At 37.6% G+C, this 16,012-nt stretch overlaps 3 protein-coding genes and 1 long non-coding RNA gene across 7 annotated transcripts; 2 read left to right on the top strand and 2 right to left on the bottom strand.

Annotated features, from left to right (window-relative positions):
• The first annotated feature begins 437 nt into the window (after nucleotides 1-437).
• Nucleotides 438-2,919, top strand: LOC111483715 (elongation factor 1-alpha-like). The gene is made up of 3 exons (XM_023129988.1): nucleotides 438-536; nucleotides 1,082-1,557; nucleotides 1,664-2,919. The coding sequence occupies exons 2-3, from the start codon at nucleotides 1,096-1,098 to the stop codon at nucleotides 2,549-2,551; spliced, it is 1,350 nt and encodes a 449-aa protein (XP_022985756.1). The 5' UTR covers nucleotides 438-536; nucleotides 1,082-1,095; the 3' UTR covers nucleotides 2,552-2,919.
• A 677-nt stretch (nucleotides 2,920-3,596) lies between these two features.
• LOC111483955 lies at nucleotides 3,597-4,162 on the top strand. Its single transcript, XR_002718440.1, has 2 exons — nucleotides 3,597-3,974; nucleotides 4,113-4,162. It is a non-coding gene; the product is annotated as an uncharacterized LOC111483955 (long non-coding RNA).
• Nucleotides 4,163-4,290: 128 nt separating this feature from the next.
• LOC111483953 (proteasome subunit beta type-4-like) lies at nucleotides 4,291-6,442 on the bottom strand. 2 transcript variants are annotated; one of them, XM_023130344.1, is made up of 7 exons: nucleotides 6,280-6,442; nucleotides 6,129-6,193; nucleotides 5,855-5,931; nucleotides 5,504-5,633; nucleotides 5,209-5,368; nucleotides 4,924-5,109; nucleotides 4,291-4,622 (listed from the first exon to the last, which is right to left on the bottom strand). In XM_023130344.1, the coding sequence occupies exons 1-7, from the start codon at nucleotides 6,283-6,285 to the stop codon at nucleotides 4,509-4,511; spliced, it is 738 nt and encodes a 245-aa protein (XP_022986112.1). In that variant the 5' UTR covers nucleotides 6,286-6,442; the 3' UTR covers nucleotides 4,291-4,508. The 2 variants fall into 2 exon arrangements, with proteins under 2 accessions (XP_022986112.1, XP_022986113.1); XM_023130345.1 differs by having other exon boundaries at nucleotides 6,129-6,175.
• A 681-nt stretch (nucleotides 6,443-7,123) lies between these two features.
• Nucleotides 7,124-13,144, bottom strand: LOC111483725 (auxin response factor 4-like). 3 transcript variants are annotated; one of them, XM_023130008.1, is made up of 13 exons: nucleotides 12,269-13,144; nucleotides 11,750-12,145; nucleotides 11,583-11,639; nucleotides 11,199-11,396; nucleotides 11,002-11,086; nucleotides 10,836-10,926; nucleotides 10,547-10,711; nucleotides 9,164-9,283; nucleotides 8,998-9,073; nucleotides 8,757-8,913; nucleotides 8,001-8,683; nucleotides 7,648-7,838; nucleotides 7,124-7,566 (listed from the first exon to the last, which is right to left on the bottom strand). In XM_023130008.1, the coding sequence occupies exons 2-13, from the start codon at nucleotides 12,089-12,091 to the stop codon at nucleotides 7,383-7,385; spliced, it is 2,349 nt and encodes a 782-aa protein (XP_022985776.1). In that variant the 5' UTR covers nucleotides 12,092-12,145; nucleotides 12,269-13,144; the 3' UTR covers nucleotides 7,124-7,382. The 3 variants fall into 3 exon arrangements, with proteins under 3 accessions (XP_022985776.1, XP_022985775.1, XP_022985777.1); XM_023130007.1 differs by having other exon boundaries at nucleotides 11,750-13,144; XM_023130009.1 differs by having other exon boundaries at nucleotides 8,010-8,683; nucleotides 11,750-13,143.
• Between the last annotated feature and the right edge of the window lie 2,868 nt (nucleotides 13,145-16,012).

Here is a 16,012-nt window from a genome sequence, read left to right as displayed (position 1 = left end):
TAACGTAATTTTTTAAATATTTTTCTTTTAAAAAATACCTTTTTACTCTATAAATTGTTTTTATGAATTTTATTTTTAAATTCATTTACAATTTTAGAAATTAATTTGAAAACTAGCAAAAATTTAGAAATTAAATTAATTAAAAATATTAAAATGTTATGCTACTGACACGTGGCTTCCTTCTTCTAATAAATTTAATTTCCAATTTAATAATTTAACTATATTTATCAAAAGAAGACTCAATTTGGAAGTGAATATTTTATTATGTTATTTAAAAAAGCAAATAAACGAGAATTATTGAAATCGATCCACGCATTTGTCCGGTATCCAGTCTACTTTAAGAAGTTAATTATAACCGTTGGATCATATCCCTCAAAATCCGACGGATGAGGAAGAAACCCTAGCCAGCTATGCGTCATGGGGATCTCCTATAGATAGTCTAAGAGCTCCACCATTCTTCATCTCCTTCCTCTTTTGTAACCCTCGTTTCTTGATTCCGCGGCAGCTCTCTCATTCATCAATCTTCGTCTTTTGAGGTTTGATTCTATCTTATCTTGATGATTAGTTTTTGTATAGGATTTAATTGCTCTTTATGAATGCATGACTTTTAATCCATTTCTGTATGGCGGATTCGTTTTGATGTGTAGATCTATTTAGGTGTTGATTCGTTTTGGAGGATTTTGAATTTTATCGTCTTTGATTTAGTTTGTGGCATTTTTTAATGTTTGTTTGGGTCTAGGAGGATTGGTCTTCTGTTTCGCGTTTGTTGAACTAGACGATTGTTGTTGCGATTATGTACAAGGGATTATCATCATTGAATAATGTTATAACATTTAGATGATCTTGGTAATATTCGTTGAGTTTCTGGAGGATTTGGTTTTCGTTTTCTTTTAATTTTAGAAGGAATTGTCATTGATAATTGTGTTTTCTGTTCTCACGTCCTAGAAGATCCGCGAACTGGATTAGTTTTTTTTTTCATAGATTTAATTGAAATATATCGAAGAGGTATCATTGAATTACATGTACGGTGGACGTTGTTCGTTAAACTGATCGATTGGTTTACAATTATTGATCGTTTCAGGTTACAATTTCAAAATGGGAAAAGAGAAGACTCACATCAACATTGTGGTCATTGGCCATGTCGACTCTGGGAAGTCTACAACCACCGGACACTTGATCTACAAGCTTGGTGGTATCGACAAGCGTGTTATTGAAAGGTTCGAGAAGGAGGCTGCTGAGATGAACAAGAGGTCATTCAAATATGCCTGGGTGTTGGACAAACTCAAGGCTGAGCGTGAACGTGGTATTACCATCGATATTGCTTTGTGGAAGTTCGAGACCACAAAATACTACTGCACCGTTATCGATGCCCCTGGACATCGTGATTTCATTAAGAACATGATTACTGGTACCTCACAGGCCGATTGCGCTGTTCTCATTATTGATTCCACTACTGGTGGTTTTGAAGCCGGTATTTCAAAGGATGGGCAAACCCGTGAGCATGCTTTGCTTGCGTTTACTCTTGGTGTCAAGCAGATGATCTGCTGCTGCAACAAGGTGAGAATTCTTCACATATAATGGCTTATTATCCTGTTAGTGTAACATTGTCGTCCTTTAGTTTTCATTTGTAACTTAAATTTTGCTTTTACCCTTCGTTTCATAGATGGATGCCACCACCCCCAAGTACTCCAAGGCAAGGTATGACGAAATTGTGAAGGAAGTTTCTTCCTACCTCAAGAAGGTTGGATACAACCCTGACAAAATCCCATTCGTCCCCATCTCTGGTTTCGAAGGAGACAACATGATTGAGAGGTCAACGAACCTCGACTGGTACAAGGGTCCAACCCTCCTCGAGGCTCTTGACTTGATCCAGGAGCCCAAGAGGCCCTCGGACAAGCCACTCCGTCTTCCACTCCAGGATGTGTACAAGATTGGTGGTATTGGCACTGTACCTGTTGGACGTGTTGAGACTGGGGTACTCAAGCCTGGTATGGTCGTCACTTTTGGCCCATCTGGATTGACCACTGAAGTTAAGTCTGTGGAGATGCACCATGAAGCTCTCCCAGAGGCTCTTCCTGGTGACAATGTCGGATTCAATGTGAAGAATGTTGCTGTCAAGGATCTCAAGCGTGGTTTCGTTGCTTCCAATTCAAAGGATGATCCTGCCAGGGAGGCTGCCAACTTCACATCTCAGGTCATTATCATGAACCACCCAGGGCAGATTGGCAATGGCTATGCTCCAGTGCTTGATTGCCACACCTCTCACATTGCCGTGAAGTTTGCTGAGATTCTGACCAAGATCGACAGGCGATCTGGTAAAGAACTCGAGAAGGAGCCGAAGTTCTTGAAAAATGGTGATGCGGGTATGATTAAGATGGTTCCCACCAAGCCCATGGTGGTGGAAACCTTCTCCCAGTACCCACCTCTTGGACGTTTTGCTGTGAGGGACATGAGACAGACCGTGGCTGTCGGAGTCATCAAGTCGGTCGAGAAAAAGGATCCAAGTGGTGCCAAGGTTACCAAGTCCGCAGTGAAGAAGGGTGGAAAGTGAACCGTAGTGGGAAAACCTCAGCTGGGTCTGCCTGAGGTTTACAAGTATAAATGTCGAAATAAAGACCTGATGGTTTTTGTTGGTGGTGGTGCTGCTTTATCGAGTCTTTTTATTTGCTTTTGTGATTATAGTTGTTGGCGTTGGTCATTGTTAGGTACCCAGTCCCAGAATTGGGTGCTTGATAGACGGTGGCGCAGCTATATGGCTCATAAGGTCTTTTTTTGTGTTGTTTGTTGTTTGGTCTTCTGCTCTTCTCGCCCTGTTGCTCGAAAGTTTTCGAATTCTATGTTTCTGCTGAGATACTCATAATATTACTTAACACTAAATGTCGTTGCTTATATTGTCCTATCTGAATAGTCTTCTTTCTACTTAATTTCATGGCACATATAATGGTTCTATTTGTTGATTGTTTGGTCATTCTTCCTAAAACCCGTTCAAGTTTTAATCTAAAGCCAAGCTTTTTTGCACAGGTAATAAGATATCCGACAATTTAGAACTGAAAATTCATCTGTTTTTAAGTTTGAATGTTTTTAATTAAATAACCCAAAAATGAATTTCTACTTATATAAATGTTTGGTTTTGAAATTTTAGTAAAAAATAATGAATTTGTAACCGCCCAAGCTACTTTTTTTTCTTTGAGCTTTCCTAAGTTTTTAAATGTCTTTGCTAAGGAGAGTTTTGGACCTCACAATCCATCCTTGGGGTCAACGTCCTCAGTGGTATGTGTAACTCTGATACCATTGGTAACAAGTCCAAAATTACCGCCGGTAGATATCTACTTCGTTCTCCTCTCTAACTAATGTGGGAAACCAGAAACTCCCAAACCCAACAACATGGTTGGTTCATTCCCCCCTTCAACTGATATGAGAAATCAGAAACCCAACGACTTAACCCAAAAATCTTATAATGAATGGTCCGTTCTCCTCAACTTTTGACTTGGTCCAACAAAATTTTCAAATACACCCAAACTGCGGCTGTCTTTGAAGCTTGAATAGAGGTGACGTAGGAGGAGTGAGCTCAGACATGATATTGTAAATGTAATTGAAAACTATGCAGCTGTCTTTAAAAGAGACATGAAGCCTCAACCACCAGAAATAAATAACAAGTAAGAATGATTCAGTTGACTTTTCCAGCTTCAAATAATGCATTCAAAAATTAAATATGCATAAAACATAAGACGAAGAAGCTGGATCTCAATCTGGATGGGAAGATGGAAGCTTTTCTCTATACAATTTAGAAGCAACACAAAGATTGGTCTGCAACAAAAGCAATGGAAGGCTTACTTCGCAGGAGAGATGGTACCGACGCTTGTTCCTAATCCGAGTTCCAGTGTCGGCATCATATCTTCTACGGAGCAAGCCGAAGATTTGAATATACAATGCGAAGAATGGCTCCCCAAGTTCATGTACCTTCTCCTTTAGAGGTACGAGAATGTTCATAGTGTTAGTTAACAAAAAGATTAGAAGATCTCTTTTAACTTAAAACTTTCGATTTAGTATTTAGTATTTGATGTCGTATTATGCTAAACTCTTACGATGTCATTTACCTACTTATATTGTAGTTTAGGACTTGGATTAGTGTCGATATCCAAATTCCTTTTGAAGTATCAGCATAACGTCTCGATCTATTTAGTTTCAACTTTCAACCTCACAAATCAGAGCTTTTCCCACAACAAACTAGATTGAACTTTACTTCATGTGAATCAAAGGGTTCAAGCAATTGAGTAGGCAGATTCATAATGGAAAAGCAACCGGTTGTGATCATAATAATATCAAGAAATCAAATCAAACATTCCCCAAGTTGGATATAGTTGATAGTTCAAGTAGAGATTCCATACAAATCCAAAGTAAGAACCAAGTATCTAAAGACGCATCTAACTTACTTAGATCTATCAATTGTTGCGCCCCAAACAGCGATTCACCGAAATGGAATCTCGGATAAACGACAAAGCTTCGATCTACCATGACCCTTCAGCACCCGAAGTCGGATTCTCGAAAGCAGAGTAGTTCCAGAATGTTTTTAAAGAGTAGGGTTGGGAGATTGTCACACCTTCTTCAGTTATTTTTGCAATCTGTAAATTTCATATTCAAATGTATGTGATGATGAGAATAACATCCAGACATTGAAGTCTTATAATCAGTGAACAAAACATGGGTTCCAGAAACTAGATAGTAGCTACTATTATGGGCCGAAACAAAATAGTGATCTAACTCTTTATGATACCTTAAAATCTAATGAATTTCTATGAAGATCAAATGTTAGTGTTGGGTGGCTATTTTATGAGATTTGATAATACAAGCAGAAGCGAATCACACGCTCACAAAGTATACAGCAAAGAAAGTAATGAAGGTAGCTCATAGAAAAATCCAAACCTGGAGCTTGTTGACAGCCGATCTATCACGGTATAAGAGAACCCTCATGCATTTCTCCAGCAATTTCACACCTTCTACAAAAGTCAGGTTCTCGTGCCACTCATCACGAAGAATTGGTCGTGCAAGGTGATTGCCAAAGCCAGTAGTAACATGATCATCTTCAAAAGTTACACCTATCATATTAACCTGAATAAAAGTGGCTAAATGTTAGCTGATGAAGCATCTTATTTTACAACGGATATTAGGAACTTATTTTAATGAATGCGAAGAGAACCAAAGATCTACCGTGCCAAGATACTTTTGCCCGTTCTTCACCCCACCGAGAACAAGCGAGTTCCAAAGTGGGTTGAACTTGTTCCGCCTGTTATACATCACTCGAGTTAAGTAGCTATGGATCTCCTTTGGCCCCAAAGCATTACCATCATCCCACATGTTATCATACAAGCTGCACCGTTCGATACGATCAGAGATTTCACTCAAGTTGTAAATCAAAATCGATGCACAAAACAAGCAACTGAATTCCAATGCAGAACAGCATCATAATCAAAGAGATAGAATAAAGCAAACATCTTAGGCTTACATAAGCTCATCAAGATTTCTCAATAACTCCTGAAAGTCACTAATTTCTCCGCTTGCTCCAAGTAGAGAATGTTTTCCAATAGCTTTGATTCGCTCCACACTCTTATACCGCAGTGTGGAACCATAGGAGCCTGTAGTTAGTTAAAGCGCCATATAAGTAATACAGACGGGTTTGCCTTATAATTTGGCAATACATACATCAGAGATTCGAAATCACATAAAGAAAGAAACATCACTTCCAGAAGTGTTTTGTTATCAACAAATAAAAAGTGAAAAACATGCTGAGAGACATAATAAAATGAACAGTTCACTGGATGTAGAAATATAAAAATGGAGAGAATTTTTGACTGACCTCCCAAATCAGAAACCATTAAAATCCCATCTTTGTATTTGATGGCAACCACGGATGTACCAGTCACATAGGGATATCTATTAGACAGAAGAAGTAGTCGATTTTAATACCTCGATTTGTCCATTCATTCACTGTTTAACTCTAAATTCGAACCTTAGGTCTTTAGAACCCTAAAATTCCCAGCTCTAGAATACGAAACGTATAGTCTAACACCAAAAAGTAACCACAGAAACAAACAGAGAGAGAGAGAGAGAGAGAGAGAGAGAGAGCGTACTGAGTTCTTTGAATGGGAGCTTCGGGGCAGAGAAGACCGTGGTTCGCCTGATTAGAATCAACGGGCTGCATAGAAAAATCGGAAGATCGATGAATGTTAGAATCGGAATGTAATGAGGAATAGAAATTCGAGTTTCAGATGATGAACTTACACTCATATTCGGATCGATTAGCTTCGGCACAATGGATTGGGAACAGAATCAAAGTCGAGAGTCGCAGCGAAGTTGGAGTCTTTCGACTGCTTTAGTAGAGCTCTTCTTTTCCCTTCGCTCAAGAAATGATCTTTCAGATCGTTCTCTTTCCCCAGAAGTGATCCTAAACGTCGTCGCTTCGAGCCTTTTATAATCTCCGTCTTTTTATTTTTAAAAAAATGAATTTTTTTTTTAAGTTGTAAAATGAAAATAAATAAACAAAAAGAAAAATACATTTTTTTCTCATATATATCTTAAATAATAATTGACACTCTATCATACTATCATACCTATAAATGTGAATAGTTGCTACCTCGTCTTGTTTTCTTACCGATTAGAAGAGAATCAATGATATTAAGATAGAGTCATTGAGAACATGTTTGTGAAAATCTTTTGAAATAGCTCAAATTCACCGCTAACAGATATTGTCTGTTTTGGTCAGTTACGTGTCGTCGTCAACCTCACGGTTTTAAGACATGTTTCACTCCACTCTTCAAGCCATGAGGGATCTCACAACTTTCATGTTCAAACTTGCTAGTCATACATTGTTTAGGAGGCAACAAGTACATAAAGGAGTACGTAACCGGACGACTACTCCGATATACAATACTATATGAAATAGATGCAGGAACTAATGAAGTGAGAACGATGATTATCGGTTGCTCGTAAACAACGAGAGAGCTTTTACTCTTATTGGATTGCTTCGGAGAAAACGTCCCACATTCTTATTGCCAATATTTTAAAAAATATTAATAAAACTACTAGTTCATCATTAAAAAAACAAACAAAAATTGTTACAAGCAGCTGCTAAACAAATTTATCATCTTCTACAAAGTTCAAAATCTTCAATATCATACCATTCCACAGCTTAAAAGACAAGTAGACTTACACACTATCCATTAGAAAGCAGAGGTTTGAAACAACAGATTCCAACCTATGGGGCAGAAAGACACAAAGCTAAACACGACGCCGTCCTTGGCAGCAAAGCTACCGATGACTTCGACTCGACAGACAGAACGATAGATATGGAAAACACATAAATAAATACACATCTTGATTATTAGTTAAACTCTTACTACTGTCGGAGATGAATCAGGTTGGCCCACTGAAGACGATTTTGATGCTTCCATACACAAAGCAGCTTGATCTAAGCAGCTTTGAGTATCATCACTGATCACTCCATTTGTCATCTTTTCCACTTCTTCTTCTGTGTATATGTGGATTTTCGAAACAGCATCACAGAAATCACTGCACATGAATGATATCAAAACTTGAATTTGTTTATGAACTAATATTTGCTGTAAGATGATCTCAAGATATAGCACTTACTGCCATGGATAATCCCCGACCACCATTACGTCGTTCTCGTTGTCGGTGTACAATACACGCCATCCTTTATCGGGATCTTTTAAGAGTCCTTCCATGCTAAACAGGCGTTCGAGTTCAGAAAGAAGATCAGTATAGCCATTCAGTCTAGAGAGATCAATAGCTCTTCCCACTAGGCTGCCTTGTTTGTGAACCTTCACTTAATAAGAGTAATATCAGCATGGAAGAAGCAGAGAGTAAAAAAAAAACGCTTTGAGAGCCATAGAACAAGTCTATCTTCGGATTCTCTCTCGAGCGTGAAAGAGAGATTTGGCAATTCCAGATGTTTCCATGAACGGAAAAATGAACATACCGACCTTTCTTACCTTGGTACAACTTCTCTTCCCTGAACTTTGCATGTTTGTAGCAGTTTCTGTAGTCAAGGAAAAACCAAAAAGTTTACAGCCAGTTCGGTTCTGGTTCACATTTTCGTCCTTTGAATTCCTCATATTCGACCCTAAAGTTGGAGGAGTAGAATTAGCCCTTTCCATTTTTGCTGATGGGTTCAACAAGGCACTCTCTCTTGGAAAATTGATATCATTTGAGCTCATCATGGCAGCTTGGCCAGTACTGTAAATATCACGACGAGGGTAATACATGTTTCGGGCGCCATTTGACGCCATGTGATAAAAACTCGAGTTTGGTGATTGAAATGGGTTAAAAGAGTTGTCACTGAGATTGAACTTTCCCCAAACACCTAAACTAGGCTCTGGTTTTCTTGTTTGTGGCCTCAATGAGCATATTTCTTGACCTTGCAAGACCTTCAGAAATCTATCAGATTCCATAAAGCCTGTGAAAGAAGTAACATAATCACCTATATTAAGCTTTTCAACTCCACCTGACGCTTGATTTTGTTGTGCAGAAGATCGCACCTCAAACTCCAGTGAGCGTTTTGCGGTATCGCAACCATAAAAGGGTGATACCATACCTACATTTTCTTGACCTTGCAAGACCTTAGAGGATCTAACTGAATCCTCAAAGTCCATAAAACCGCCCCTCCCTAATGCAAAAAAAGTTTTAACAACTCAAGTTTAGAAGAAACAAAACTATCATTTCAATTTCAATGCTCGTACCATTAAAGGCGTTATTAGGTGGGGCTGCCTGCAGACTAGTCCTCAGTTTCTTCAGCCTTGGAGAAGACTGAACACTCAAGGGTGGGAGAGAAACAGAAGGATCAATCTCCCAGGGTGAAACGCGTTCTTGATGATCACTGTCTTTATCCCATCGAACCTGATCGATTATAAATCAATTGCTTGCAGTTAAAAAAATGGGTTTTTGTTTAATTAGAAAAGATATGGGGATTGTAATCCTTACCGTTAAGCATCTCCATTTCGAGTTCAGCCATCGAAAGGGATCCATGTCGCCAATACCGACAACTACACCATTAAACCTGCAAGAAACAGATACCGATAAACATATTTGTATATAAGTATCATTGATCAAAGAAAAGCACATTGATCTTGCTCATGTATGGAATAACCTTCTCTCTGGCGAATCGTCCATCTCAAATCTCATTTTGAATCTTGTGCCTACGTTCACTGGATTGTTGATGCTCTTCACATACTTCTGACAAGATACAACAAATTGTGCATGATGTGCCCTGCAAGTCGGCATGAATTGACATGTGACTATATTTTCTAAGCAAGTAAAGGCTGGTCAAGTACACTACCAAGTTCTAATAGTGAATGAGAATGATAATACAAACCAGTAAAGTATAGCACATTAACCAGTATAAGACTAAATAAAGAATATTTATGAGAACGAAGAGGAGAACAAAACATTTTTTATAAGGGTGTGAAAATCTCTCTCTAACAGACGCGTTTTAAAACTTTGAGTGGAAGCTTAGAAGGGAAAGCCAAAAGATGACAATATCTGCTAGTGGGGCTTGGGCAGTTACAAATGATATCAGAGTCAGACACCGGACGGTGTGTCAGCGAGGACGCTGGGCCTCCAAGGGGGGGGTGGATTGTGAGATCCCACATCGGTTGGAGAGGGGAACGAAACATTTCTTATAAGGGTGTGAAATTTCTCCCTAGCAAACACATTTTAAAAGTTTGAGAGAGAGCTCAAAAGGGAAAACCCAAAGAGAACAATATCTGCTAGCAGTAGGCGAATAAACTAACTATTCCTTTCAAAATAGCATGAAGAGTTCTGATTCTTACTAGTGCATCAAGTTTTACTTCTGTCAAATTTAAGGAGCTTCAGGGAAACCATTTAGCTACCACAAACTTACAATAGGGGAACACAGTTCAAGCTAACAATTTTACACGATTAATGACCCTCTACGAAGCCATAAGTTCGAACCGTGGGAATGATTAACGATCCCCTATTACACAATCCACGAGCATAAATAACAAATTTACATGATCCACTGGCAGATATTTGGCAGACCTCAGAAAAGTAACGACCATAAAGCCTAGAATACCTATGTAGTAGTAAGTAAAGAATGCTTTTCTTTGTATGTCTGGGGAAAAAGAAGGTTACTATCAAGATGAACTTAATTCTAACATTTGTGACGCTTTCCTTGTGAAAGAACAGTTACGGGTTCTCATTGATACAATTATTAGTTTGAGGTTTTAAGTGATACAACTCTTAAAGTTCGGGGTATAAATTAATTTTCCTCTTAGATGGATTTGATCCAAACTTCCACATATCCATTCATTTCCAGTTCATCTCCCATATTCACAGAGAGACATCCAAAGTGCAAAAACCCCTAAAGCAAAGTGTTTTCTTGATGTCCCCTACCTCTCATTTTGTTCTAGGATTCTTCCTATTCGTAGGTAACCGTTCTAATAATACAGTAATGTACAGAAAATTCTTTTTTCACGATTAACGAATAAAGAGTACTGAACCATGATGGTACCTTGGATTGTAAAACACATCAAACGTGCTCTTGGTGGAAACTGCTTTCACCACACGAGTAAGATCATTTGCACAAGAATTTTGGTTGCCCACAATTGAATCAGGAAGACCATTTCTAGGCCGAACAGCTCGTCTTATTCCCAACCTTAACTCTCCATTTTCGCCCCTGCAGACACGACGCAGTCACTAATGGTTCGAGATCTCAAACTTCATTTCAACACTATAAGGTATAAATTTGTATCTAATTTTTTCTCTCCACAAATAGTAGGGGTTAATATGAAGATTGATACCTTAAAAAGAGCACTGCATCCCCAGAAATAAGATTCTTTTGGCTTACAAAAATACTCCATCCAGTAGTGAGCAGATGCCGCCTAGGTTGACCTGCCACCAAGTTATTAAGATTGAGTTCAATTATGTCATCCAATCAAACAACAACAAAGGAATCTCACAATATACCTCTGTAAATATGCTTAAATCTCCACTCCACGCCATGCAGGTCCTTGGCTATTAGCTCTTGAGATGGCCTAAGCTGAGTATAATCCTGCAGTAACCATCAACTTCACTCAGAATATACCAAATAGAATAATCGAAATGAACCCAATTCGCTTCATTTGAGAAAAATTGAAAGTAAAACTTGGGAAAGCAGTGGCGACCAGAGGAGGGAAACAGTCTTCAGCAGCTCTGCGAGGAACAGAGAATCCTCCATGGGTGCTCGTGTCGGACGCTGTGAGTGTTTTACAGAACATGTGAGGTGTGGATCTAGTAGGCGACCCTCCGCTACCATCTCCATCAGCATCTCTATTCAACGCCAATTCCTCCAGCTCTTTGCCCTCTACGCCAGTGCCTAATAACTAAGGAATATCCAAATTTATTGTTCAGCCACGGTAAGAGTCATCTCATCTTGAGCTAACTTAAACAGAAGAAAACGTACTGGAAAAAATTTCTCCAGAACATGGGCATACTAAATAAGCTACAAATTTTCTTAACCTTCCCAAACTCGAAATTAAGAGAAACGTAATATAACAAATGGAAGCTACCTCTGGCAAAGGAAGCAGAGTAAGTTGTGTGTAGACCTCATCATTCTCCTTATTAGCCTGTCAAAATGGTAAGAACAGTGAAAAACTCGAAAGGGAAACTGCGGGTGAGGCTCCTTGAGAGTGGAAAAAGGCAGAAATCGATTTTAAAATGCAAACCCAGTACTCACAAGTAGGTGGACATTGATGACCTTGCAGAGGATCTGGGGCTGGAGGTCAAAAGTGGCCATGTCCATGGGGGAAAAGGGAGAGGCAGAGGCAATTTGCTCCAAGTGACCTTGTGGGAAATAGACAACTGCATTTCCTTTCTTGGGCAATGAGGTGAGAGGACCAGCACAAGCATGCCAAAGCTCCAAATAGGTTGAAGAAGAGGCGGGAGTTGATGAAGAATTTGAGGAACAAGAAGAAGTTGAAGATGATAAACAGCAATTGCAGCGACCCTCTTCACAATTTCCATGGCAATATGCATTCTTCCCCACCTCACTGGCTGTTTGGTTCAGATCAATTTCCATGAACACCCACCCAGGGTTACTTCAAGTGTCCTATTGCTATGCTTCCCAACAGAACTAAAACAAGAAAGGGGAAAATGGCGTGGAATGATATCAATTGGCAATAAGGTGACAAGAAGACCAAAGCTGTAGAAAACTGGAAATGAGGTCAAATCATGGCAAAGAATGCTGAAAACATACCAATAAAGCTAAAAAAAAAGGAGAGAAATGAAAGGAGATGAACAGAAAACAACAAGAAAGTAGTGTTTGGATGGATGCTAAGGAAGAGTAGGCTAAAAAGATAGAGAAGAAAAAAAAAGAGAATTAGGGGTATCAAATAATAACAAGAAATTCAAAGTATGATTCCTCTCCCATTTGCAGGTACTGAGAAGAGGGAGCAGAAGCCACAGACATAGACAATTGCATAGGAAACACAGAAGCAAAAGGCGAAAAAAGGCCAATGCTTTGGTGGCTTTTGGACTGTTAGAGAGAGAGAAGAGTGCATATATGTGTGAGTGGGTGGGGGGGACAGGCTAAGACAGAACAAAACCCACACTCCCCCATCCCCTTCTTCTTTGCTTTGCCTTGGCTTTATCTTCCTCTACCCCTTCTCCTTTCTTAATAATTTCTTTCACTGTGAGAGACTCAGGCCCTCCACCAAAGACAAAAAGGCTGGTTTTGATTAATCCAACAAAAATAATACTTCTTTTCCTCTTTGTTCAATCTTTTCTCGAATAAACGAAGAACATCTCTTCTCTCACGCATTTTATCAAACAGGTTGTGGGCATATTAAGCAAACCCAATTAAAAGCTCCTAAACCCCATTGCCCACCTCCCAAAATGCAAAAAGAAAACTCAGAAACCAAATGAACTGAATCAAATCTAATCTAATCTAATCTAAAAAGATGCCAAGAAAGAGAGAGAATTGGGGGCCATGGGCATGGCCATTGGTGGGGATAGAGAGTTCTGGGCAGCATGTAAAGCGGGCGGGGTTTGCTTGTAAGCTGCAAATTGCTAATGGTAAACGCAAGCGCACAACCCCAGCAGGCCTTAGCAGTTAGCAGAGTACGAGTTCAACTCTTTTCTGCCTCTCACGTCTCACCCCCACAGCTTTTGTTCCTTTTTCTATTTCTAATTATAGAATCACTGTTCCCCACTCCCTTTAAACGCGCGTGCTCTTCTCTTCTTCCTCTACCCTTTTTTCCTCTCCTAATATTTGCTTTACAATATATATTTTATACCAAATATCTTTTTATGCTTAAAAAACTATTATTACTAATTTACATATAATTTCTAATGAGTTGATCCAAATTTATTTTATTTTATTGCAATTTCTTTTAATGGTAATTGATATTTTTTCTATTATATTTTTTAATTGAACCATAAAAAAAATATTAGGGATAAAAAAAAATTAAATGAGAATAAAATAAAATGATAATGTTGTTCGGGTATTGAAATTACCTGGAAATGAAATAAATAGGCGCGTGTTATAAACGCGAGAGAAAGCGAGTGAAGAAGGGAGTGAGTTGAGTTAGTCGTTTTTATCAGAGCCCTGCGCCTTTGGCGCTGCTTCAATGCCCCACCACCATATATTCCTCTCTCCTTCCCTCCTTTTAACCCAGGTTTTCAAATTTACCATTTTACAGCTGCGGTTAAAATATATTTTTGATTTAGGATAAATTTCTTTAGTAATTTTAAGACAATAAAAATTTCTCCTTTTCTTTTTTTTGTCGTTATTTTATTAATTTTACATTATTTTTCAACATTAAAAATAGTGAGTAAATTAGTATAAATTGAATAACCGTAGATATTACATCAATTTACTAAGTCTATGGCCTAATAGGATGAATTTAAAGTTAAAAGGTGAAAATTAATATAAAGTAATAAATTTAGAATTTAGAATTTTATTGTAATTTACCTATTAATTTCTTTATTTTATTATTATTATTAACGAATTTAACTAAAAATTAAACTTAGCTCAATGTCGTGTGTATATATATATATATATATATATATATATATATAATAATTATTGAACCGGTCATGGCGGTTTAATTTTTGGTAAAAAAAACATAAAAGATAATATAGTAACAAAAAAAAAACAAAATTTTCGTTAAAAAAAATGAAAAAAGAAACACAGTAACTGTAATCCTCAAAAGGTGATTTTTTTTTTTTTTTTCTTTGTGGAATTTTTATTTACACGACCGTTTTGGCGCACGTGGGAAAGGAAGAAATAAATTAAAAATAAATAAATAAATAAATTTGCAAGGGGAAAAAATTAAAAAAGTTTAAAAAAAAGGGAAAGATACGTAACATCATGGTTAGAGACAGTGAGAGGTCACACCAAAAATTGTCGCCAAAATAAATAAATAAATAAATAAGAAAATATTAAACCCTTTATTAAAGGCGTAAACACCCATTGTCCCCTTTCCTTCTCTCTCTCCAATTCCAAATTACAATTTTACCCTCCAAGAAAATTAAATTACACCTTAGTTTTGAATTATTTTGGAAGGGTAACGATGGTAATTACATAAATTATAGTAATAAAGCGTAATTGCAAGGGTTTCAAAGGACCGTGTTGCAAATAAATAATAACTTTATGTTGCTTCCCTTCCAAATATCTAAAAAAGGTGGGGAGGAAATTAAAAAAAGTGAAAAGAAAAGGTGTTAATTAGCAAAATTTCTGAATGTGTTGTTGTTTTATTTGACACTTTAATCAATATATGTGTTGTCGGGTAGATTTTGTCTGTATTAGTGTCTTTTTGCTTTAATCGCCCGCATCTTTCGTACTATTTCTCATATGTCCCTGTCTCCCCAAACCCATTCTTATTCTCGTTTCCTTTCTTTTGCAACCCAACCCCCCATCTTCCGTTTATTTACACTTTTCACCCCTCTCTCTCTCTCTCTCAAGGGGAAGGGGGAGAAGTGAAATTAATCAATAATTGAAGGGGGACACAGCAAATTGTTGGGGTTTTGTGAAGGTGCAATAATTTAATGATATATTAATGGATAAGTTTTTTTTTTTTTTTTTTATAAAAATAAATAAAATAAAAAAAGAGTTTGAAAATGGTGGTTTAATTTCGGCTTATTTATGTATCCAAACAAAGGAATCCAACCAGTTTTAAATATTATAATAAATAAATAAATGGAGCTGGTGGGCCCTGCTTTAGAGGGGGACAAATGGTATCCCCATGATGGCAAACTTGCAATTGGGGCATCGTAGGAATAATTACTTGCTTTTAACAAAGTTTCAATCCTCTACTCCAAACCCAACTTCATACTCACAAATATCCTCTATTTATTTATTTATTTATTTATTCTCGAGTTTTTTAAAATTGTTTAATTTTCGGACAACGTGCTCAAACCTTACGACTAATTTTATGTTAATTGATTCGTTTGAGTTGGAAAAATCTTTTGAACCAACTCGAAATTTCGAATTAGTTGGGTTGGTAACTAGAGCTACCAGGATAGAGTTCACGACTCATCCCAACTCAACCCTTTATTTGTCGAGTTAGGTTAGATTGACTAGTCGGGTTTTTTTTTTAATCATTTAAAAAATTATACCTATCCGCCAAATATGTTATATTCATAATTAAAACCTTGTGAAATTCAAATATCAAATGTTCATGAGTCATAACGCATCACTATCATCACCCACAAACATAAAATATTCTTATTCTTCATGATAATTGTAAAAGTAGGACACGATTGTATTGTAACCCTATTTTCGGGTTGACTCAACTCAACAAATGTCAACCTAACCAAAAAAAAAAAAGGATGCTTACGAGACACTACTAGTTCATATACTTCCAAGGGTCACATCGCATGTAGGTCTAAAAGAAGGATGCTTACGAGAGAGTTTCGAGTTTTCCGACAGGTCAAATCTCAATTGCCTGTTCGGTGCTCGAGAAGGTTTCGCATGGATCAATAGAGTGAACAAAAAAAA

This window comes from Cucurbita maxima, unplaced genomic scaffold (genome assembly GCF_002738345.1).
Source record: "Cucurbita maxima cultivar Rimu unplaced genomic scaffold, Cmax_1.0 Cma_Scf00009, whole genome shotgun sequence".
NCBI classification, from domain to species: Eukaryota; Viridiplantae; Streptophyta; class Magnoliopsida; order Cucurbitales; family Cucurbitaceae; genus Cucurbita; species Cucurbita maxima.
This window is presented reverse-complemented; position numbering and strand designations above follow the sequence as displayed.

Excerpts from the sequence above, each read along its gene's own strand:
- LOC111483953 (XM_023130344.1), bottom strand. Across the intron at positions 5,932-6,128 it reads GCTCCCATTCAAAGAACTCA|ATATCCCTATGTGACTGGTA; the intron begins GTACGCTCTCTC and ends TCTGTCTAATAG. Across the intron at positions 4,623-4,923 it reads CGGCTGTCAACAAGCTCCAG|ATTGCAAAAATAACTGAAGA; the intron begins GTTTGGATTTTT and ends TGAAATTTACAG.
- LOC111483725 (XM_023130007.1), bottom strand. The coding sequence starts at position 12,091 with ATGGAAATTGATCTGAACCAAACAGCCAGTGAGGTGGGGAAGAATGCA. Across the intron at positions 11,640-11,749 it reads TCATCAATGTCCACCTACTT|GCTAATAAGGAGAATGATGA; the intron begins GTGAGTACTGGG and ends CCATTTTGACAG. Across the intron at positions 8,684-8,756 it reads ACCTAATAACGCCTTTAATG|GGAGGGGCGGTTTTATGGAC; the intron begins GTACGAGCATTG and ends TTTTTGCATTAG.
- LOC111483715 (XM_023129988.1), top strand. The coding sequence starts at position 1,096 with ATGGGAAAAGAGAAGACTCACATCAACATTGTGGTCATTGGCCATGTC. Across the intron at positions 1,558-1,663 it reads TGATCTGCTGCTGCAACAAG|ATGGATGCCACCACCCCCAA; the intron begins GTGAGAATTCTT and ends TTCGTTTCATAG.